Source organism: Erpetoichthys calabaricus, chromosome 1 (assembly GCF_900747795.2).
Source record: "Erpetoichthys calabaricus chromosome 1, fErpCal1.3, whole genome shotgun sequence".
NCBI classification, from domain to species: Eukaryota; Metazoa; Chordata; class Cladistia; order Polypteriformes; family Polypteridae; genus Erpetoichthys; species Erpetoichthys calabaricus.
In genome coordinates, this window is record NC_041394.2 from 178,572,411 (window position 1) to 178,597,468 (window position 25,058).

At 38.5% G+C, this 25,058-nt stretch overlaps 1 protein-coding gene across 4 annotated transcripts in view; it reads right to left on the minus strand.

Moving 5' to 3' along the window:
- The window catches only part of LOC114657406 (probable polypeptide N-acetylgalactosaminyltransferase 8), a 526,476-nt gene that overhangs the window by 36,159 nt on the left and 465,259 nt on the right, over positions 1–25,058 (minus strand). For all 4 annotated transcript variants that reach the window (XR_007935632.1, XR_007935625.1, XR_007935626.1 and 1 more), the window contains exons 3-6: positions 21,057–21,279; positions 15,502–15,668; positions 12,874–13,057; positions 1,960–2,157 (exon numbers count right to left, since the gene is read on the minus strand). Coding sequence is in view for 1 of the 4 variants with exons in the window: in XM_051930802.1 (XP_051786762.1) it covers positions 1,960–2,157; positions 12,874–13,057; positions 15,502–15,668; positions 21,057–21,279 (772 nt within the window). In the remaining 3 variants the exon portion in view is untranslated. The remainder of the gene's footprint in view (positions 1–1,959; positions 2,158–12,873; positions 13,058–15,501; positions 15,669–21,056; positions 21,280–25,058) is intronic.

The following is a 25,058-nucleotide window of genomic DNA, read 5'->3' on the forward strand; positions in this document are numbered from 1 at the left end:
GCTGAATGGCCTGTTCTTGTCTAGATTGTTCTAATGTTCTAATAAAGAGTAAACCAATAGGTGTCTTCAGCAAAAATGATAAGAAGGACTTGAAATTATGCACCGAACCCAGGGGTTCACTCCCTAATGGGGTATGAGGGGTCAAAGTTACTCTGTTTCACAAAAATTTGAAAAAAATGGGGATTGGTAAAATAGGCATGTGGAGTTTTGATTTATGCTGTTTCAAGGTTTCTAATCATGGATATCACAATATGTTTGCTATTTGATTCATTACTGGTGGTCCTAGCCCTTTGGGAGCTACTCCCAGAAGGTTAATAATAATACATTTCAAACATAAGCATGTATGGTAGCATTTTAGACAATTTCAAGGTCAGTGATTATGAATATGATGTAATTTTTGATTTTTAATCCTTTACTAAATATCTAGCCCACTGTGGGCCTCTGTCAGCTGGTGCAAAATCACAAATTATTATTATAATTGAAAATATTTAGACTTTAATCATTTAAATTGAATACATATTTGCTATAAGTATTCCTGTTTATTATACACTTCTACCTCATAAAGTGAATCATTACATTTACAAAACAACTTATTTTTGTACTTGCTGTGTAAGCCCCATGCTGTTAAAAGCCTTGAGTCCTAGAAACTATTGAAATGTCAGAAAAAAATTTGAAATGTAGAGATGTCAGATAATTGAAACTGCTCTGGGCATCTCTCTCCCTGGAGATTTCGTCTTGTCGACGTGGTCACCTCGCTAGTGTATTAGCAGCTAAGTGGGTGCCTCTTTCTTCTGAGGTTTTGCTTTGCCGACGTGCTTGTGTTGCTTGTGTATTAGCAGCAGCAGGAAAAGTAAAAGGGATACCGTTTTGCCCAAGTGCTCGTCTTGCTTGTGTATTAGTGACTAAGAGTGTTTCTCTCTTTTCTGGGTAATTTCACTTTGTCGACAGAGTCGCTTTCTTTGAGTTTCATGCTGTAACCTCGCACTTCCGGGCCAGATAGACAGACACACACACTTCCACGTGTAGACGTTTATATATAAGGGTACTGAAATGTTGTTAATTTCTTATGAACACCCTGAATTAGGATGACTTACGCCAATTCAGTCTTTTTTATACTAGTAAAATTATACTGTTTTTTAATGTAATGCTGTATTTATGTGTATTTTATGATACCCATAATTTTATTGTAGTCATTTTTGTCTTTATTATACTTTATTATATAGTTATAAAGTTAAGAAAAAGGATTCAGTTGATGCAGAATGCCAAGTAAGCAAGCTTATGATGCCACATATTGATAATAGATCAAGTGTGAACATCAACAGTAATTAGGATGCGAGGTGGTGCAGTGGTTAGCACTGCTGCCTTACAGCTCCAGGAGACTGCATGCGATTCTCATCCGGGTCACAGACCATGCAGAAATTTTCTCAAAGTCGAGCCTGTTGGGTTAACTGGTGACTTTCAATGGGTCAATGAGTGAGGTTGATGATTTCTGCCTTGTACCCAGTATTTCCAGAATAGGTACCAGCTCCTCGTAAAAAATGGATGGGTGAGGTTATTTCAATTAAAATAGGCTCAAATGTTAGTTTATAAAATATTTATGCCAGCTGAGAAAATTTTATTTAGTTAGAACACAGTATATAATAAATTATCAGTAAGTCTTTACTAGAAATATAAAATGGTAATGTAACCTTTTCAAGATCACCAAATTGCTTTAAGTGATATTCAGAATAAAGCATATGCAAATACACTACACATACTATATCATATACTTAAAGCCAAAGTTCAGGATGGTAAAAAAGACTTTCCTTGAGTCACACAATGAAGCTAAACTGACATTTGAGCTTGAACAAGGAGACAGTAGGCAATTTTATCATACAAAAGCATTTTGACTTGAAAACATCTTGTAGCCTGCAAAATACTTACAGTAATTGGCAGGAGAAAAAAAAGAGTATAACTTACTTTCCTGGAATGGATTCATCAGTTTCTTTGTACCACTCTGGTAAAAATGACTCATACATGCACCATAATGCCCAGTCGAATGCATGAGCTGCAGTAGCATACTTGACTAATTTTAAGGTGTCAAAGTTCACCCTATCAAAGACTGGTGAAACAATCACGGTGCGATCTTCCTTAATCCTGGCAAGAACTGGCTGAGCCCTGCATAGACAATATGGAAAGATTAGAAGAGTCTGTTTAGGAAATAAAAAACAACTGTTGAGCACCTTGAAAGAGCCCATTTGTAATGTAGTACTTTTCACAACTTGTTATTATGCATTATTATGCATAATTAAGAAACATTCAGATATTTAGCAAGTAGCAAAATACATACTGGTGCTTTGGCCTGAACACATGATGACACATGTAAAAATGAACATAATCAAAAATCACTGAAAATGCTCATGCAAATTACTATTATATTTAAAAAAAAACTGCATGATAACTGTTATTTGCCTTTCCGTCCCTTCTGCTAAATAGCCTAAAATGCATGTGCGGTATGTTGACCATTTTACTTATAAAGAAAAAAAAATCAATTTAGTCTTCAAATTTTCTGACAGTTTGTGTTAAGGTAAACATGCAGACAGCTTTTATTTAAACATCATCTGTTGCACTCTGCTGTGATGGACTGGCATCCTGTTCAGGTTTGGTTTCTGCCTTGTTCTGTATTGTCAGAATAGGCTTCAGCCTCCGCTTATGAAATCTCCCTGGTTTAAACAGGTTCAAAAATAGGTGGGTGAATGCTGCATTGTGTTCTTTGGACAGTAGTTCAAAAGTTCCTACCCTTTCATGAATTGAACCAAGTGCATAGCAGTGCTATGCCGTTGACCTAGCTAATTTTGATGGAAAAACAGTTCACAATCTGCTAGATGCCACACTATAACAGGCAGGCAGGAACAAACAGGCATCAATCACAGCATTCACCGATGATTTAACAATAACATCAAGGTCAGTCCCAGAAGGTAGGTAGATCTTGGAAGATTTGGGGGAGCTCATTAATGATGCCAGGATGAAGTTTAAGAATGTCAAAGCTTGGTTTTGTGAATCAGTCTGAGTTTTTGTTCAGACCAGTGTGCGAGTAGTGGTATGATTTTCATTTTGGGCCAGCAGTTCACAACAGTAATCCTGCCAATAAATTTCATGTTTTTTTAAAATATCCATTTATCTGATTTCAAGACAGTGAATAAACAAATGCCTTTGCATGGTTAGGATAATTAAAAAATTCATATTGCCTTGATCTGCGGTGGGTTGGCACCCTGCCCGGGATTGGTTCCTGCCTTGTGCCCTGTGTTGGCTGGGATTGGCTCCAGCAGACCCCCGTGACCCTGTGTTCGGATTCAGCGGGTTGGAAAATGGATGGATGGATGGATATTGCCTTGATCCTTTCTTAATACTCTTTAATAGAGTTAATATTTAAAAATACTGAAAATAATAAATAAATAGAACTAGTATAAAAGAAATAAGGTGCCTGTAAGTCATTCTGACATGAGAGATTGTTTCTAAAGTATATGCTCTTACTACTTGCTGGTTAGCTTCATAGAAATAGGAAAGGTCTTTGTTTTGATATTCACAGCAGGAATATTATAAGTAAATGAAGAATAAAACAGATGACAAATGACCTGCACTGAATATCACTCAATTCCCTACTTAGCTGATGTAGTAAGTTGTTTCACTGATTGTGCACTTACACCAGGCAGTCCTCCCCAGGACTAACTTGATTTTGACATCATCCTTGCACATACATATTATTTAAAAATCTTAACAATATTTTTTTTCAGTTGTCCTAATACAAATTAAAAGTAAACCAGTTTGTCCTATTTACCCTTTGAAACTAAAACTGTTTTTCTCCAAAAGCAGCTAAATGTGTTCTAAAGTCCTACTTGAAGTATCCAATTAACTTAGCAATAGCAGCAGATACAATGTGTTTAAATTTGTAGTGATCCCCCCACTATGCTGCAAAATTGGTCAGGTCAGGTTGACAGCTGATCGCTGCTATTTCGTAAGATAATGGAGCCTTACAAACCCTTGTTTACCCCTTTCCACAAAAAGGCCACACACTTGTACTCTGTAGCTAAACATTGTGGTTATTTTTAAATCAAGCCAAGACACAAAATACAAGATTGATGCATGGATGCACAATTCATAAATACAAGCAATGCATGAGACAGCATAAACACATACGTAAATAACAGTTAGCAACCCAAAATATTTTAATCCCAACAATATGCAAGTTCAGTCCATAATCTGATGAAGCTCAGTTCAATGCCATAAGAAAGATGGATAAACTTCCCAGATAAAAAACACATCTTATTCCTACCGACTCTTCCACAGCCTGCAAATATTCCACTCTTCTAGAATAACCCTACACTAGTTGCCTCACCACAACAGGTGTTCATCTCTGGATGGTGCAAAACAGGTATCCATAATGGAGTGGGATGTGGAGGTCACAATTAATCCAACCTTGCTTTAGGACAGCAAGGAGAACCAACAAGAGAGACTGTGTATAAAGCAACACATTTATTTTTTGAATAAGGGAGTGGATTGATCACTGAATGCCCTGCAGATGTAATTTTATTGATGTTACTTCACTAGGCTTTTTTTCAGAACCATTTTTCATAAGTTCTTTAATTGTGGAAAGCTGAAACCAATATTTAATTTTGTTAGTGTTCTCTTTGATTGAATTAAGTTGCTATTTTCAGATGTTACATTTAGTAAAGCAGTTGTGCATAATTACCCCCAAAAAAGCAAATGTATAATTAATAATTTTCTTTTGGGCCAAGCAAAGCATGCAGTTCTTAAGTCAAAACAAAATAAACAAAAGAACTTAAATAACATTCATGTGCTACTACCCTTTACGGTGTTAGTAAAGTGAGGCATGTAGCTGGAATTTACATATTATAACCGCATTAAAGATATGGAGACCTTCTGTCAATTAGGGTAGGGGGGAATGTTGTATTTTGTTGAGATAGACACATTGATCATTAACTGACGAATTTTATATGCATTTCAAATGTTGAATTTATTTGTAATACCCATCCATCCATCCATCCACCCATCCATTATCCAACCGGCTATATCCTAACTACAGGGTCATGGGGGTCTGCCGGAGCCAATCCTAGCCAACACAGGGCGCAAGGCAGGAAACAAATCCTGGGCAGGGCGCCAGCCCACCACAGGGTGCACACACAAACACACCAAGCACACACTAGAGACAATTTAGGACCACCAATGCACCTAACCTGCATGTCTTTGGACTGTGGGAGGAAACCAGAGCACCCGGAGGAAACCCACACAGACACGGGGAGAACATGCAAACTCCACGCAGGGAGTTACCTGAGAAGTGAACCAAGGTCTCTTTACTGCAAGACAGCAGCGCTACCACTGTGCCACCGTGCCTCCCTTATTTGTAACAAATCACATAATTTCAAATGCAGAGTAAGCTGAGTGTACTAGAGGAGTAGTAGTACTGGTGAAGGTTTTTCCAGAATTTTAGAAATTTGTTTAAACGTGTGAGAAGTAAGAGGAGATGTGTGGTATGTGGCAAAGGGAGTGAAAGATACAGTTTAAATTCATTAAAATGTTTCTTTAATAGTATGTCGGGGTAAGTGATGATATGTAGTGTTTTATGGAGGTGAATTTGAAGAACATTTTTAAAAATCATATTTCCTTAATTAAATGTGTTAAATATATGTTAAGTATATACAGTATATATATATATATATATATATATATACACACACACAGTGCATCCGGAAAGTATTCACAGCGCATCACTTTTTCCACCTTTTGTTATGTTACAGTCTTATTCCAAAATGGATTAAATTCATTTTTTTCCTCAGAATTCTACACACAACACCCCATAATGACAATGTGAAAAAAGTTTACTTGAGGTTTTTGCAAATTTATTAAAAATAAAAAAACTGAGAAATCACATGTACATAAGTATTCACAGCCTTTGCTCAATACTTTGTCGATGCACCTTTGGCAGCAATTACAGCCTCAAGTCTTGTTGAATATGATGCCACAAGCTTGGCACACCTATCCTTGGCCAGTTTTGCCCATATCTCTTTGCAGCACCTCTCAAGCTCCATCAGGTTGGGCGGGAAGCGTCGGTGCACAGCCATTTTAAGATCTCTCCAGAGATGTTCAATCGGATTCAAGTCTGGGCTCTGGCTGGGCCACTCAAGGACATTCACAGAGTTGTCCTGAAGCCACTCCTTTGATATCTTGGATGTGTGCTTAGGGATGTTGTCCTGCTGAAAGATGAACCGTCACCCCAGTCTGAGGTCAAGAGCACTCTGGATCAGGTTTTCATCCAGGATGTCTCTGTACATTGCTGCAGTCATCTTTCCCTTTATCCTAACTAGTCTCCCAGTTCCTGCCGCTGGAAAACATCCCCACAGCATGATGCTGCCACCACCAGATAGATAGATAGATAGATAGATAGATAGATAGATAGATAGATAGATAGATAGATAGATAGATAGATAGATAGATAGATAGATAGATAGATAGATAGATAGATAGATACTTTATTAATCCCAAGGGGAAATTCACATACTCCAGCAGCACCTTACTGATACAAAAAACAATATTAAATTAAAGATTCAGAATAATGCAGATAAAAACAGACAATACCTTTGTATAATGTTAACGTTTACCCCCCCCCGGGTGGAATTGAAGAGTCATATAGTTTGGGGGAGGAACGATCTTCTCAGTCTGTCAGTGGAGCAAGACAGTGACAGCAGTCTGTCGCTGAAGCTGCTCTTAGATAGATAGATAGATAGATAGATAGATAGATAGATAGATAGATAGATAGATAGATAGATAGATAGATAGATAGATAGATAGATAGATAGATAGATAGATAGATAGATAGATAGATACTTTATTAACCCCAATGGGAAATTCACATTCTTCAGCAGCAGCATACTGATACAATAAATAATATTAAAATTAAAGAATGATAATAATGCAGGTGAAAAACAGACAATAACTATGTATAATGTTGAATGTTAACGTTTAGCCCCCCCCGGGTGGAATTAAAGAGTCGCATAGTTTGGGGGAGGAATGATCTTCTCAGTCTGTCAGTGGTGCAGGACAGTGACAGCAGTCTGTCACTGAAGCTGCTCTTCTGTCTGGAGATGACACTGTTTAGTGGATGCAGTGGATTCTCCATAATTGATAGGAGCCTGCTTAGCGCCCGTCGCTCCTCCACAGATGTCAAACTGTCCAGCTCCATGCCAACGATAGAGCCTGCCTGCCTCACCAGTTTGTCCAGACGTGAGGCGTCTTTCTTCTTAATGCTGCCTCCCCAGAACACCACCGCGTTGAACAGGGCGCTCGCCACAACCGTCTGATAGAACATCTGCAGCATCTTACTGCAGATGTTGAAGGACGCCAGCCTTCTAAGGTAGTATAACCGGCTCTGTCCTTTCTTGCACAGCGCATCAGTATTGGCAGTCCAGTCTAATTTATCATCCAGCTGCACTCCCAGGTATTTATTGGTCTGTAACATCAGCACACAGTCACCTCTAATGATCACTGGGTCTATGAGGGGTCTGGGCCTCCTAAAAATCCACCACCAGCTCCTTGGTTTTGCTGGTGGTTCAGGTGTAGGTGGTTTGAGTCGCACCATTTAACAAAGTCATTGATTAGGTCCCTATACTCCTCCTGCCCACTCCTGATGCAGCCCACGATAGCAGTGTCATCAGAGAACTTTTGCACATGGCAGGACTCCGAGTTGTGTTGGAAGTCCGATGTATATAGGCTGAACAGGACCGGAGAAAGTACAGTCCCTTGTGGCGCTCCTGTGTTGCTGACCACAATGTCAGACATGCAGTTCCGAAGACGCACATACTGAGGTCTGTCTTTAAGATATTCCACGATCCATGCCACTAGGTATGAATCTAATCCCATCTCTGTCAGCTTGTCCCTAAGGAGCAGAGGTTGGATTGTGTTGAAGGCGCTAGAGAAGTCTAGAAACATAATTCTTACAGCACCACTGCCTCTGTCCAAGTGAGAGAGGGATCGATGTAGCATATAGATGATGGCATCCTCTGCTCCCACCTTCTCCTGATATGCAAACTGCAGAGGGCCAAGGGCGTGTTGAACCTGTGGCCTAAGGTGGTGAAGCAGCAGCCTGTCCATGGTCTTCATCACATGTGATGTCAGAGCAACAGGCCGAAAGTCATTCAGCTCATTAGGACGTGATACCTTTGGGACTGGGGGTGATGCAAGATGTTTTCCAAAGCCTCGGGACTCTCCCCTGTTCCAGGCTCAGGTTGAAGATGCGTTGTAGAGGACCCCCCAGCTCCGATGCACAGACCTTCAGCAATCGTGGCGATGCTCCATCTGGACCCGCTGCTTTGCTGGCACGAAGTCTCCTCAGCTCTCTGCTCACTTGCGCTGTTGTAATTATGGGTGGGGATGTCTCTCCTATGCTGGTATCAGCAGAAGGATGTGTGGAGGGTGCAGTACTCCGAGGTGAGAGTGAGAGTGGGTTAGGATGGTCAAACCTGTTAAAGAAGTTGTTCATTTGGTTTGCTCTCTTCACGTCTCTCTCGATGGTGGTACCCCGCTTCGATGATCTTCATCCCATCCCACACTTCCTTCATGCTGTTATTCTGCAACTTCTGCTCCAGCTTTCTCCTGTACTGCTCCTTCGCCACCCTGAGCTGGACTCGGAGTTCCTTCTGCACGTGCTTGAGCTCATGCTGATCACCGCCTTTAAAAGCCCTTTTCTTCTGGTTCAAAAGGCCCTTGATGTCACTTGTAATACATGGCTTGTTGTTAGCACAGCAGCGTACAGTTCTTACTGGAACTACAATGTCCATACAGAAGTTGATGTAGTCAGTAGTGCAGTCAACAACTTCCTCAATGTTCTCACTATGAGATCCCTGCAGGATATCCCAGTCCGTAGTTCCAAAACATTCTCTCAGAGCATTCTCAGCCTCCGGGGTCCACTTCTCGAATGATCGTGTGGTTTTAGGTAGGACCCTCACTTTTGGTTTGTAGTGAGGCTGAAGCAGAACCAGGTTATGATTTGCTTTCCCAAGCGCAGGCAGCGGGGTGGTGCTGTATGCGTCTTTAACGTTTGCATACAGTAATCAATAGTCTTATTTCCCCGGGTGTTACAGTCCACATACTGGGAGAAGGCAGGTAATGTTTTGTCCAGCGTCACATGGTTAAAGTCTCCAGCGATTAGCACAAGCGCCTCAGGGTGCTGCGTTTGTAACTGAGCAACAGCAGAATGGATGATGTCACTCGCTGTCTCCACGTCCGCCCGAGGAGGGATGTACACAATGACAACAATGACATGTCCAAACTCTCTGGGCAAGTAATAGGGATGCAAACTTATGGCCAACAGTTCGATGTCCCTGCAGCAAGTGGAGACTTTGACGTTAACATGTCCAGAGTTACACCACCGTGTATTAACATAGAGAGCGAGTCCTCCTCCTTTGTGCTTCCCACAAGTACTTGCATCTCTGTCCGCTCTAACTGTGCTAAACCCGGGTAGCTCCACGTTAGCATCTGGGATGGTGGTGGTTAGCAACGTTTCGCAAAAGCACAACAAACTGCATTCTCTGTAGGTTCTGACATTTTTCAGCAGTGCAGCCAGTTCATCGATCTTATTTGAGATTGAGTTCACATTTCCCAGAATCACAGAAGGCACCAAGGGCTTAAAACGCCACTTTCTCGCAAGCCGCTTCATTTTTTGCTTAGTGCCGGCTCTGCTGCCACGATACCGCCTTCTTACCTCGTCAGGTAAATAGGGAACCACACCAATACTGGCATTTGTTCTCAGCGCTCTAAGTTGAGTACTTGAATAGACGAGTCTCGGCGTGTAAAAATCCATGCCCACGTTGTAAAAGTAAGTGTGTCCAGGGAACAAATCCACATAAAATAAAGTGATAGGAGTGATCAATAAATAAAAATAGAAAAATAAAAGTAGAAAAGTACACATACACATACAGTCTCATACACGGAGCTGCTGAAAAGGCTGCCACTCTCGGCGGCACCAGAACTACACCATGCTTCACTGTAGGGATGGTGCCAGGTTTCCTCCAAATGTGACGCCTGGCATTCACACCAAAGAGTTCAATCTTTGACTCATCAGACCAGAGAATTTTCTTTCACATGGTCTGAGAGTCCTTCAGGTGCCTTTTGGCAAACTCCAGGCGGGCTGCCATGTGCCTTTTACTAAGGAGTGGCTTCCGTCTGGCCACTCTACCATACAGGCCTGATTGGTGGATTGCTGTAGAGATGGTTGTCCTTCTGGAAGGTTCTCCTGTCTCCACAGAGGACCTCTGGAGCTCTGACAGAGTGACCATCGGGTTCTTGTCACCTCCCTGACTAAGGCCCCACAATGCCTAAATCAGCCAACTCAGTCCCTTCTTTCCTTTGACTTCATGCTTGGTTTGTGCTCTGACATGAACTGTCAACTGTGGGTACTTTTTCTGTCCTGCCTTTACTCCTCTCCTCCCGAGCCCCATCTTTCTCTTCCCTCCCACCTCTGGCTCCTCTACTGGAGGGAGGTGGCCTCTTTTATAACAACCACATCCGGATGCGCTCCAGGTGCTCTCTGTGATGATCCAGGTGCTCTGTGATGATCTTCTGGCAGCACTTCCTGGTGTGCCGGAAGTTTCTGCATGAGCACCCGGAAGCACTCCGGGTGTCCCTGGAATTCCTTCCAGCAGAACTTCCAAAGTGTGGTGGAAGTGCTTCCATCCAGGGTTCCATACTCGTCTGGGCGCCCCCATGGTGGCTGCCCTCTCATGGCCCAGGGGAGGTATTGTCCCTCTCGTGGACCTTCCAGGCATCCCAGCTGGGTGGGGTCCCCAGCTGTCTGCCACAATTAATAAAAAAATTATATATATACTACATATAAAATATATATATATATATATATATATATATATATATATATATATATATATATATATATAAATGTTACCATTTTTGCTCATTTAATGTAACTAATATTATCTCAAATAAATCAATAAATAAATACATTTTAATATTAGAAAAAGAGGACCACAGTGTGTAAATCTTCAAAAACTGCAAAGTAAGAGAAGAGCATCTGGACAAAAAAAAAGAGAAAGAGAAATTCTTCATGGATCCTTAAGGAGTTGGAACAAAGCATCTCCACAACCAGGAGTCAACAGAAACCAAACCACATGTACACCTGCTGTACTTTAATTGAATGAGTTATTGTCTGCAACTTGAGGAGTCAATGGAGGCGCTGATCGGTGCTCTCGAAAGACTGAGCGAGTAGTCTGAGTGTCTGGGCTTGCGAGTGTCCTGGATAAAAACCAAGGTCCAGGCCTTTAATGACCTATTGGGCATAGCCATCAGCAGTGTGTCTGTTTGTGGAGAGAGTGTCGACCTTTAGAGAGATTTACTTACCTCAGCGGTGACATTCATATCTCTGGTGACTCTTCCTATGAAGTCTGTGACATTCATATCTCTGGTGACTCTTCCTATGAAGTCTGTAGACAGTTTGGTAGAGCATAGGAGGTCATGAGGTCACTGGAAAGGGTTGTGTGGTGCTCCCAGCATCTATGCAAAAGGACGAAGGTCCAAGACTTTAGAGTCCTTGTGCTTCATGTCTTGCTATATGGTTCTGAGACGTGGACGCTATCCAGTGACCTGAGACAAAGACTGGATTTCTTCAGTACTGTGTGTCTTCAGAGAATCCTTGGTTAGACTTTGTGTTGAATGAGTGGTTGGAGTTCCATGGAGTCCCGAATGAGGAACATGACCTGCATTGTGACGGGGTGTCAGTTACAGCACTACGGCCATGTGGTGCGATTCCCAGAGGATCAGCTTGCAAGATCCTCATTATTGAGTGGTTGGATGAGGCCAAGGGGACACCCCTCAACCTGACCTGACTTGACCTGACCTGTAACTTGGTAGTGTATAACATATATTTCTGGTTGTTGGTGTTTCCTTTACTGAAAGTAGTAACATCTATTAAGGAAAAGCCTTTACTGTTATAAGTTTCCCCATTTTAAATTCAGATAAAAAAACTAAAGTGACCAGTCCTTAACATAAAGCAACAGTGCTAAAGGGTGTGGCCACACAAACACACGCATATCCTCATGGTGTAACTGTGATGGTGGGTGCGGATATAAGAAAGTGCAGGCAGGCTGTTAAGAAATCAAAAGTGGAGGCACTTGAGAAACATAGAATGATAAAGACTGATCCATCTAACTGGTAACAAGAAAAAGCTAGTCCTAAACAAATAATATTTCCTGGGTTAGTTCACTATGAACAAATTAAGGAAACAGAATTCATAATTTATGTGAGTTATTCTATAGCAGGAAAAAAAAAACAAACCAAGCTGACATAGATTTAAATTCTGTATTGTTTGTTTTCATGTTATTTCTTTATAAATTTGGATATATCATCTTCTACTATCTTTATGCTATGAATTAACTGTATTGTTTTATTTATTGCAGCAACTATTTTTTAAAAAGTAGTCTATCACCACTTTCGAATCACAAACAGAGAAAGTGAAGGATGATTTGTGTAGATATTCACCAATTTATGAAATTTAACAGATCTCATGATAGAAACACAAATCTCCCACACTGACTGAAACTTGTTTATTGAGTCTCTATTTAACTTTGCTTATATGTTATATATGGAACAAAAAAGTCTGCTTATGCATAGTCCATACATTAAAAACATTCGATACAGCAAAGCTGAAAATTAAGTGAACTCTTAAAAGGTATTTTGTTATCTTGTTTCCTAAATATTTTTAAATATCCCAATGAAAAATAAAATCTCCAAACTGCCAATAGTTAGGAACTAACAACAGTATTGCTGAGATGTTGCAGGTCGTATTAACATAATAACGTTTCGATACTTTACCATTCTGCTTGAACTTCTATATGGGCATCCAAGATAGCAACAACATCTCCTGTAGATGCTTTCCATCCAGAAATTCGTGCTTGGGTCAGCCCCATCTGTTCTGCGTGTTTAACCTGTTTAATCAGCCCTGGGCGTTGCTTATTTATTAGCTTAATGTAGTCTTCTAGTTTTCCTTGCAAATCCTCTGTTAATTTAAGGAAAGTATTAACTACCAGCAATAATAGCTCCGGGTAACATTTATACTATGTAAATATGTAATTTCTATCAGATTTTACCAACATCCTTGTCTCTGTCTCTGCCTGTAATGCAAATATTTTTCTTCACATTTTTTAAACATTTTTAGATCCTTAGGTTCCATACCTGTTTGAGATTTTAATGTTGCAAAAATTCCATCCAATTTCCATTTCTATTACATATATAAAGGGAGATGTTACAATATTTATGACAGTATATAGTACCAAGAGTGTGGTAAAATAACCGCTGCTATTTTCTAAGAAATTATGGAAAGCCAGGGTGTATATAGGCAGCATTAATTGTAAGGCAGGAAGCACCCCGGCAGTACTTGATCATGTTTTCATGGTGTTTTCTGAAGTCATTCCTGTGGGCATTTGGATTGGTATCTATCCTGTGCTTTTCAAATGAATTGGATGGGTGTTTTTCACATTGGCAGCATTAAAGAAAACACCAAAGTTTTGTGCATCCTTTTCACAAAGGCAGATGGCAAGAAAGACATGTGTTTAGAAAGTTTCTTCCCATTAGAGTCAATATTAAAAAAGAAGAAAATAATTATAGCTAGATGAACCAACATCATATGACTGAAATCAAAAATTTGTTTTGTTGTTTTGGGGTTGAAAATAGTATACTGTAAATTTCAATCAGGCTACTGATTAAGGTTGACATCTTTGGGGCTTTAGTTGTGGGTTTATGACTGTTGATTGTGACATCAGTATGAGCTTAGTACTGATAAACAAATCTGTTTGACCTTGTTTTACATTTTTTACCTCAAGACGTTTGTTTAGCAGGTAGGCTACATGACCACTGCAATTCAAAATATAAATAGTGAATTTGTGACTGTTAAAGATTTGTTTTTCATGGTCAGCTAGATAATGACAGAGGGATCTGTGAGTGAGTTTGTATTATTAATAACAGCTTTTACAGTTTTTAACAAACAAGTAATATTATGGGGTAGGGTTGCTTTATTTGACATCTTAAAAGCTGATGTATGTTTGTTGCAAAAGAAAAACACAAACATATGCAGTATTTAAAAGCTATGAATTTTTAGTGTTGTGGACCATTACAATGAAATGATTATCTGTACTGCAGCAGATATAAATGTTTATATGTTAACCGTATAGATCATAATAGTTACATTAGAACATTAGAACAATCTAGACAAGAACAGGTCATTCAGTCAACAAAACTCTCAAGTTGAGTTTTCAAGGTCCCTAAAGTTCTATTGCCTACTACACTATTTAGTAACTTATTCCATGTATCTATGGTTCTCTGTGTGAAGAAAACCTTCCTAATGTTTGTGTGAAATTTACCCTTAACAAGTTTCCAACTATGTCCCCATGTTCTTGATGAACTCATTTTAAAATAACAGTCTCAATCGACTGTACTAATTCCCTTTATAATTTTAAACACATCAGTCATGTCACTTCTTAATCTTCTTTTGCTTAAACTTAGAAGGCTCAGCTCCTTTTATCTTTCTTTATAACTCATCCCCTGTAACCCTCTTCTCTGGACCTTTCCTTGCATTTTCTTGTCATTTTTGTAGCCCAGGGACCAAAACTGTACACAGTACTCCAGATAAGGTCTAACAAGTGCTTTAAAGTACTGTACATACAAAAATGAAACATAAAATAAAATATGAAAAACAAGTGGTTCCTATTCAGTTCATCAAGCTCATTTGTTTAGCTAATAGCTAATCTGTCCCAATATCTCATCCAGATACTTCAAAAAGGATGTCATGGTTTCTGCTTCAATTACATGTCTTGGTAGTTTATTTCAGATTCCCATACATCTTTGCATTAAGAAGTGCCTCCTGGCATTAATCTTAAATGCATTTGCCCTTAATTTCCACTGATATCCTCGATTATGTGATTCATCCGGTGTGTTAACACTGTGTTTATTAGGAAATGGAGTTCTGTTCTCTGCATTGTTTATAAGTGTAGCCAAAAACAATGCGGAGTTTGGGAAGGCTAGTGACTAAAGTACTTTATTAAAACACTCCATCACTTACATCTTGCATAAACATTTAAATATAGTACTGCTGTTTCAAAGGCTTAGCTTTAAATACTGGGGGTTTAAATCTCTGAAGCAGGAAGAGTTTTTTCCTGGTGTTCAGATTTCCTTGTATATTTCTAATATGTTCATTCAAGACAGTGTGAAGACTTTAAACTGGCTGTTTATGAGTGAATGTGAGTGCACAAAAAAGAACTGGTGTTGTGTCTAGGACTGGTTCTTGACTTGTGTTCAGTGCTGCTATAATAAGTTGTGATTCCCAGTGACGATTGAAATAGAATAACTGGTTTCCTTGTTGTAGATAATTCTAGTGTTAAATGCAAAATGATGTGAAATCAACATGCATTGTATTCAAATTATTTAGCCAAATACCAGAATACAAACCATTTGTGCTGTAGTCATCTACTAGAATGATCTCTTTCAACAGATGTGGAGGGGTCTTGTCAATGATGCTCCTTATGGCACGCTTCAGGATGGAGAGTGCTTCATTCAGATAAATAAGAACCACACTCAAGGTTGGAAGGTCCTCTGGATATTTTTTGTTTGCACATCTGTTTAGAAAAAAGTGCCAAAAGGTGTAATCATTAAAGATCAGTGCATTTTGGCACACAAATTAATAATAGGCGAGGCCTCCAATACCCTAAAAACAGGTCTCACACTAAGGCAAGCATGTACTCTTGAAAATGGGAGGCTATAGGCTTTTTAGGCCTCAAAAGGGAAGTCAATTAAATTAATTCAAAAAGAATAGCAAAAAGTCTCAAAAGTATGCCCATCTATAGTCAAGTCCACAAGAATCTTTATAAAATGGAGGATTTTTTAACAAAAAATGCTAAAATACAACAGAAGCACTTTAAAAAGGAGATGCCGACAAGGCAGTTACAAAGTAAACAAGACCCAAAACACTAACCAGAAATCACAATCCCAAAAATAGAAGCAAATGAGTCAAAAAGCCAGAAAGAGCAATTGCAAAATGAAAACTGACCAGCCACCAAGTGCATACAATGTACCGCAATTCCCACAAGTCACTATAGGGCTGGAAGCAAATCCTCAAAGGAGATTGACAGGTGGACCAACCTCATGGGGAACCACCTGCTGTCCCTCCCCAACTCCTCCCAGATTTACGCCTCTTTGAATATGCAAATCAATATAAATAGCCCTTAAACTCAGCCTTCTGTGAAAAGACAATGGAAAAAGCATGGGGGAAAATATAAGAATTTCAGTGAATACCAAGTTGAGGCAAGGAAAAACTTACTATTTGTTGGTTTAAGCAGTGGTATAAACAAGAAAAGGAAGTTGATCGAGTGACAGAGAGTGTTGGAGAAACTCGAAAGCTCAAGTTCACAAAGTCTCACAGTGCCCGAAATAAAAAAGAAGTTGTCAGATATCAAAGTCGCTGTGAAAAGCCGAGTCGTAGCCCACCGTCTGAGTGTCATATGGAAGCTTATTAGGGTACAGAGAAAAAAAAAAATAGGCACACAATGGGAGAAAATCACGAAATGTCAACTTCAATCTTGAAATTTCCACTTTAATCACGTAGTTTATTTTGTCATTAAAGTAGAAAATCATAAACTTCATCTTAAAATCGTTTAATTTACTAGTTTCTCAAATGCCATCGTAACTAAAATAGCACGTTAAATGCTTTGTTTTGTATTTGATCTTCTATGTGCTCTATGTGTGTGAATCACTATGTGCTTCCAGGCTTTCTCTTCCTCCGACAGGACACAGAATCCATTACATTCGTAATATTACAGCTCTCTGAATAATTAAAATACTGAGATGTATACTTGATATAATTTTCATGATGATAGGAGTTATAGCATGTTATTAAACATGGAAACACGGTGGCGCAGTGATTGTGCGTGACCTTCGATGAATTTATTGCAGCAGTGCTGTCTCATTCAAACGTACTAACCCCCAATTCCTGTCATTACCTTTCTTTCTCCAAATACACACACAATCAGCTCTGTAATAGACGTTAAACCATCTGTAAGCTTATAATGTCAATTCTTCAAAACTTTTAAGGAACACTGAAATATCTTCGTAGTACATGTTAAATTATTCTATCCTTCACGTCAGTTCCAGTGAAGCATATAGTGCGAGGCAGGAATGAGTGCCAGATCCTTGCTAGCGTAGTGACATTGTGTCCTTTAATTATTAACAATATAGATTATTTAAATGAAGTTAGTTTTATCTGTATAATATAATAAACATATTTTGCTGCATTTCATCTTAAAAATGATATCGTCATCATATGTAAATTCGTGCTTTATAAAGTGGCTCAGGTTGTGCAATATTATAACTGTAGTGCAAGTTTACAGTGAGGTGATTGTACTTATAAGTCCAAACAGTTCTACAAGGAGCACTTGATGGAGTGATTGAGTTCGTTTAGAGCTCTTGGGATGAAACTCTTTCTGAACCGCGAGGTCCGTACAGGAAAGGTTTTAAAGCATTTGTCGTGTGAGAAGCAGTTCAAATAGGAAGCATGGCTGAGGCAATGTGTGCTTGATGCTGTATACCGATAATTCTCTTTCCGATCAGCTGCTCCAAGTGGTGCAGTGAGAGTAATATGGAAATAGATGATCCACTGTGGCAAACCCTAATGGGAGCAGCTGAAAGAAGTAAAAGAAGGTGCAGTGAGAGTAACAACGCTAAAGCAGTTATGGTATTTGGAATAGTTTGACCATTCCCTGGACCATTATGTTGTTACTGGTTAATTACAATCAGATGCATTAAACTAATAAACAATATGCGGTTAATTTCAGTGTATTTATAAAGCCACGTCAGAGATGTGGATCTGAAAAAGAAAGGGTAACCACACAGGAACAGTAGCGCTGCTTTGATGCTGGGTGCCGCCAGTCTGCAAAACCGAGCTGAGAACTTGCATACGCCAGGGTATGAGGTACCGTGGAAATGTGCATGGCTTTATGCCAAGTTTAGGTTTTATACATCGCAATTTGAGCGTGGAAACGTTCGTACACAACATTTCTGTGTGTGCGCACCGTTTATACATGAGGCCCCTGGTCTTGCTTTCAGCATTGGCCACACTAAAGCTTGACCACTGCCAAATTCACAACTCACAGCACCAAGTTGATCAAGGCCCTCATCTGGCTCTTGCTGAGATGCTGCAACCCACAGATAATCTTGCCATGTTACTCTTTTTGGTTTTGGTGGATCTTTAGTAGGTGGTGGATTTGTACACTATGCATATTGTGCACTGTGCCATAGAAAACATCAGGAGGCACATTAAAATGTGAAATATATCAAATATTGGAAGGATTACATATTTAAACAAACCATTGCCACCTAAGAAGAGTTTGTCTCAGACAGCACTTGACAAATGAATGAGGACAAGATGACTAGTCTGAAACAGATAAGTAAAGTAATATGATGGAACCCCACCAATAATGTCAGCATTAAAGGTAATATGCATGTTCTTGCATAATGATTCCTAAAGTCTGGAAAATATCAATGAGGGAATCTTTATCATTTTATTCATAAATTAGTCATTTACTTCAATAAATCTTTATAAGAAGTAGCCACTAATGCATGAGGTGTTCCTCTGGCGAGACACAGCCGTATTTCAAAAATGTACATGAAAGAAGGCAATAATGGTATTTTTACTTATAAATCATATGCTTCCATGTTGTCTGCTCTCTTTTATCCTTAAAATATGCAATTTGTACACATATGCTTTGAGGCAAGCAGTGAGTCACAACTGAGTGAATCTGCTTTTATCAAAGATCTCACTTATTTCAAGCCACATACACTGAAAGGTTTACTATCAGCCTATTCTAATGTTGCATGGTTGTCAATGATTGGTCATTTATATTATAGTTATATTGTGCCTTAAAATAACAGAACAAGATGCAGAGGACAGAAAGATATGGAAAAAGCTGATCCACTGTGGCTACCCCTAATGGGAGCAGCCAAAAGAAGAAGAAGATATTGTGCATTAAAGACAGGAAATACATTTTTTGTGTGACAGCTCATCTTTATGCATGGTTGCACACAAAGCTTGAGTCGCATCCTGATCATAGTTTTGAATCTATTGAAAACAACATGTTTCATGAAAAACTTGATGCTACACTTGATTTGTAAATAGCTTTTAGTATAATGTTGAAATGTCATGGCATGCAGTTTTACTATTCAAGCTTCATAGGTTCAATTACCATACCCAAATGTTGTCTGCTGCAAGTTCTGCCTACAGTATGTTAGCTTACTCTTTTAATTTCAGCTTGGTGTGTTTCTTAGCCTACCTGTCAGTACTATTACACTGTATTTGTGCTTCTCAAGTGTTTCATGTCAGGAACCCCCAGATTTGATTGAATAACACTGTGTCATGTTGCACACACATCACTGTGCCATGAGCACATGACAAAAGAAAAAGCATTTCAGCTAGTGGTTTGTTCATGGTATAATACCCTCCCACAACTAAAAGGGAATGATAGTACCATGTGATATTTTTTATCCAATCGTATTTAAAATCACACTCACCCAATGAACACCACTACAGAACCCAGAAACAAACGCAATTACAAATGGGAAATGTAATCCAAATGTGATGTTGGGTGTGGGGGTTCATGTGGTATTTTAAAGCAAGCACTTAGTGAAGCACACATTGGATAAAAAATCTCTTACAGTTTTGTTAATCTAACTGGTGGCAGTGACAGGGGCAGGGCAGATTATACGATGAGCAAGTTACATGCACTCAGAACCCAGTGATGGCCATCTACAACCATGAAGTGGCTGAGAAACACTAGTTTAGTGTATGTGTCTGTATGACTAGCTCTGCACTCAGGGCTGCCTGTTTCAGCCCATTCTAATGTTGCATGGAGCACAGTTCTGTCACTGTGCTCAGGCCTGCCAGCAAAGACATTGTCCCCGCCACTGTTACTCAGCACTGGAAGAAGCTGGTATGAAAATGTATGTATGCGTTTAGTTTATTCCAGAAAAAAGCAACAACAAAATAAAAATTAATAATTAAAAATGCACTGAGCTTCTGTGAGATAACTGTAACAGAAGGCAGTAGAGGATGTGTAAATTAAAAATTAAAATCCAGTTTTTTGGGAAAAAATCACTAAAGTAACACATTATTTGTGTGTTATTTAGTTGATATTGGTGTAAACAGTTTTTTTAATCATATAAATTCTTTCTTTTAAAAATCTGAAGTGTTGTACTCGCGACTCTTCAGTCATTTGCAGCTTCATTATTACATACTGTAAGCAAGAGTAAGAGCTGTTTATTTTTGCAGTATTTTAGGTGCAATAATAGCCACAACCCCTTAGTACATAAGGGGATAAATTAATACAGTCTGTACTCATGACTGCTTTTCTTTCAGCAATTATTATAACAACTGCTGCTGCATTATTAGCAAGCGGAAGAATTTTGTGCACAATGTGCCCCATTGTATCCAGTGAAAAGCGACTATAAGGGCAGCACTAACCATAGTTAGGTTTGGTGTATACTTTTTCATTTTTTAATTTTATTTGTAAAAAAAAGTAGGAGATAAAATATACAGTTTCAAAAATTGTGAAGCATGTCTTCCACGTCAAGGGATTCTATTTACATGTTCTAGTCCCTGTGGATGTTCAGAGTGTCAGATGTAAAAGAAATATGCCAAACCAACAGTATCCAGAGGATTAAAAAGATTCTGCTTGTGTGTGTAAGAATTTCTTTCTTAAATGGATTAGCATGAGTAAAACATATTCAGACATTTGACAGTGTGGGCTGAAATTTTAAAAACTTTGCATAGAATGACAAAAAGCTGAAATAACAAGTAGAATCAATTCTTTAAAAGCTAAAATATCAATTAGAAACAATTCTTGAAAAGCTCATCTTTGTGTGTTAGGGTTGCCTTTCACTTTGATATATTTTTGTATTATATTTTGTGAACAGAAACCTGAGATGCAAAATAGGACTGATATGACAGCCTACTGTACCTGGGATCTCTTGTGTCTGGGATGTCCCTGTTGAGAGGCAGCCTGTCACTTAGAAAAACGTTGTATCCATATTGTTGAAACAAGTTTTCTGCCTCCGTTTGTTCTTCTTCAGACAACTCGTCTCCCCACTCCTTAAACAGTGGTGAATTGGGGAAAAGTTTCTTAGTAATTTTCTTTGCCTGCATATTTGGATCTTCCTTGACTTCTTTATTCTGTTCTTTTGCTGAAACAAAGATGAATCATAAACTACTAAATGAAACAATGGAATAATTCCTTACTTTTTGCATGTGTCATTTGTTCATAAAGTCTGCACATTTTCCAACCCACTTATTCATATTCAAGGTCATGGAAATCCGATGCTGATCTTAGTTACATTAACCCTAATGGGAAATCAGTCCATCAAAGAGTGTACTCATGCAAACAGCTATACTGGCTTAGTTTGGGGCTGCAAATTATCCAACACACACAGTGCAGTAAAGTTCATGCTGAACAAACAGAACAGTGTGCCATTACTTCTGGATGGGAAAAATAAGAGGATCTGTTATTCTTAATTTTATCTTAAAAATACAAATGTCAGAATATAATTAATGTATTAAAGTTACATTGAAATTACAATATAATATCAGAGCAGAATGAACATTTCTGACTTTTACATCTGAAAACAAAAGTAGAGAATTGACAACAATATATTTTTTCTTTCAAGTCAAATCTAGTCAAGTGGCTTTTTTGTCATACCATCCATACACAGTACTGCAGAAATAACATTCCCCTGGACCACGGTGCAACACATACATAAGCACAGGGCAAAAGCAAAACAGGTAAAGAACTTTACTATACTATAAATGGATAAATAAATCAATAATACATAAGACATAAGTGAATAGAAAATTTTAAAACAGATAGTAATGAATAAATAAATAAAAACAACAGTAGATAAGTAAGCTTCTGGGAGTAGATCTGATTTGTAGGGGCAGCACAGAGTTCAGATTCCAGATGGCCAAGGGATAGAAGCTGCCGCAGAACCTGGCAGTACTGGTACAGATGTTACAACACCTTCTGTCAGATGGAAGTGGGACAAAGAGACCACGGGAAAGATGGCAGGGGTCCTTCACAATGCTATAGGTTTTGTGGATGCAGCTCTAAATAACAGAGGGCAGAGAAGTCCTAATGATCTTTACTGCTATATTAGCTACCCATTGTAAGACCTTATGATCAGAAACGCTGCAGTATCCAAACCAGATAGTGATGTAGCTGGTCAGAATGCATTTGAATGGTGTCCCTGTAGAATGTGGTAAGTATGGGTGGAGGTATTCTTGAATTTTTCATCTGCTGAAGGGAGAAGGAAGGTCAGTTGCCAGGTTCACATTAAGGAATTTGGAGCTCTTGACCAATTCCACAACACAACCCTTCGATTTTTCAGTGTGGTGTGGACAACATGGACCTTCCTGAAGTCATCAGTCATCTCTTTTGTCTTTACCGCATTAATAGACAGATTGTTGCACCTGCACCAGTCCGCTAATCATCGTATCTCCATTCTGTAAACTCATCCCCGCTGTTGATAGGACCCACCACCATTGTGTCATCTACTAAGGAGCTGTATGCACCTGTACAATCATAAGAAGTGGGGTGGGAAAGCAGCAATAGGGGGCTCTGATGCTCAGCATGATGGTACTGGAAATGATGCTTCCAACGCAATCTGCCTGGGGTCTCTCTGACAGGAAGACCAGAATCCAGTTGCATAGGGAAGTGTTGTAGCCTAGAAAACTCATCTTCCCTGTCAACTTCCGACGGGTGATGATGTTGAACAGGGCCTTTGTGGGTCCCTAAGCAGAACAAGATTTGGGGGTCTTCCACCACCTTGGCACTGCCAAAACTACTATTGTCAATGCTTGATTATTCACAAACCTACTATAACTTTAACACTCCCATTATCACTTTGTTTAGTTGTTGCTGTTACTTACATTATATCAATGTCAGCCTGACATGTTTTGACCCTTCTGTAATTTTTAATCTTAAAAGATATTAAACTAACCAAAGTGGTCTCATGTTAATGTGTACTTTAATATTCAAAGTGAAGGTTTCCTAAACCAATCCCTAGGTTCCCCTAGACAGTTCAACTTTGAGTTAGAATAGAGCCAAAACTTGGACTGTGGGAGCGAGGGGGCGTGTGGGGGTCCTAAGGGTTGGGATGAAAATCTCTATTCAAAGAGTTATAGTACTTTGAGTACAGTACAGTGATAAGTTGTATGCTTAATGTGGTACTGTATGTTGAAAAGTAACCAAAAACCAAATAAACCAGTAGGCCATGAATATACTGTAAACATGTTAAACACTTTAATTGATTTTTGTTAAAAATTTTCAACGTGTAAAAGTGCAGAACAACTATCAACTTCAAATGATATAAAATAAAATAACTTATTTTAAAAATAAAAAATGCAACCCAAAACAAAGACAACATCAAATAAATTAAATGAATACTTAAATAATGACATAAAAAGAAAAGATGAACCTGTAACATCTTTACAATAACTGTTCAACATAAAGATGAATAATTATGAAATCTTTGTACAGATGTGCAAAGAAATTACAAAGTAAAATTTAAGGCATTTACTTTCTTTTTTTTCTTTTCTTTTTTTAGGTATTCTTATTTCTTCCTGTTGCAATCTACCTCAATATTACACTTTCATCTTTGAATCTCTCTTTCGTGGCTTTTCTGGGGGCAAAGTGATTTATGACATCATTATAAGAGATCTGACGGCCAACTTTGTTGTTGATGCTATAGTATAACATATATAGTATATTAAATATATATAAATACCTATTACATTCATATACTTCATATAAGTTAATATTTTAACCAGTTAATGTATTAATAAGTAAACATTTTACATACTCGATGATTTTTCTAACGTTGCAGATTCCAGTGGGTTTTCATATTTACTACAATGGCTTTCCACACTACACCACAGCAACACATTAAGCAAGATTTTTGTTGTTATTTTTTCCGTGATGTGTGATTCCACTTTTCTCACACTATGGATGAAAAAGTATTAAGAAACACTGATTCTGTGTCATTTTTACTATATAAAAATCAAATATACCTTGATTTTATGCTGAATAGTTTCTCTCTGTATGTATTACTTTGAAGCTGGAATACTTAAAAAATGTTACATTTGGTTAAAGCTTATTTATATTAATTTGATCACAGTGTGACCCAAACGTAGTGTCTTGTCGTGTATCATTACACCCCGAGTAGTAGGGCTGCCACGGTTAGTTGACATAGTCGATACCGTTCTAAATCGACGCATCTTTTGTAAAATAATATATATAAACTTACCTTTTTGTTTTTAGAAAATGGGTCTATGGCATACATAGATTTTACGACGACATACATTTGTTTACAACATGTCATGAATTCCTCCCCTTCACCCCCCAACTAGCTAACATTAGTCGAACATACCTTGACAAATCAATAATGCTATTTAGCAAGAAATTATGGTGAAATGCTTTATCGTGCTGTTTTTTCTTATTTTCTATTTCCTTCCTCTTTCTGTTCTCTGTTCCAGAAGGATATGTCCTTTTTTGTGACATAACTGGTTTTGCAGATTTCAACGCAGAGAAGACTGTTACCTAGTCCGATTGATGGCATCCCAATATAATGTCCTTTACAATTTTGCGTTCATGCACAAGATTCGTGACACCAGCTTAACATAACTTTGTTTTTGTGTGATTACTGTAGACATAATATATCACAAAATATTAATATGTTCCCATAAGATTATAAAGTTCTATCTGTCATTTTTCCCATTTCTTTGTCATGTGGCCACACTGCTTCACCACGGAGCCATAACATGTAGTATAATTATTTTCGGATAAATCTTGTATGTTAAATCTGAGCGACATGGATCCATGCCAGAATATAACATGTGAAGATTTATACATCACACTTTATGTCCAAGACCATGCAGAATTACTGTACATATATTTTAAATTCAAAATGCA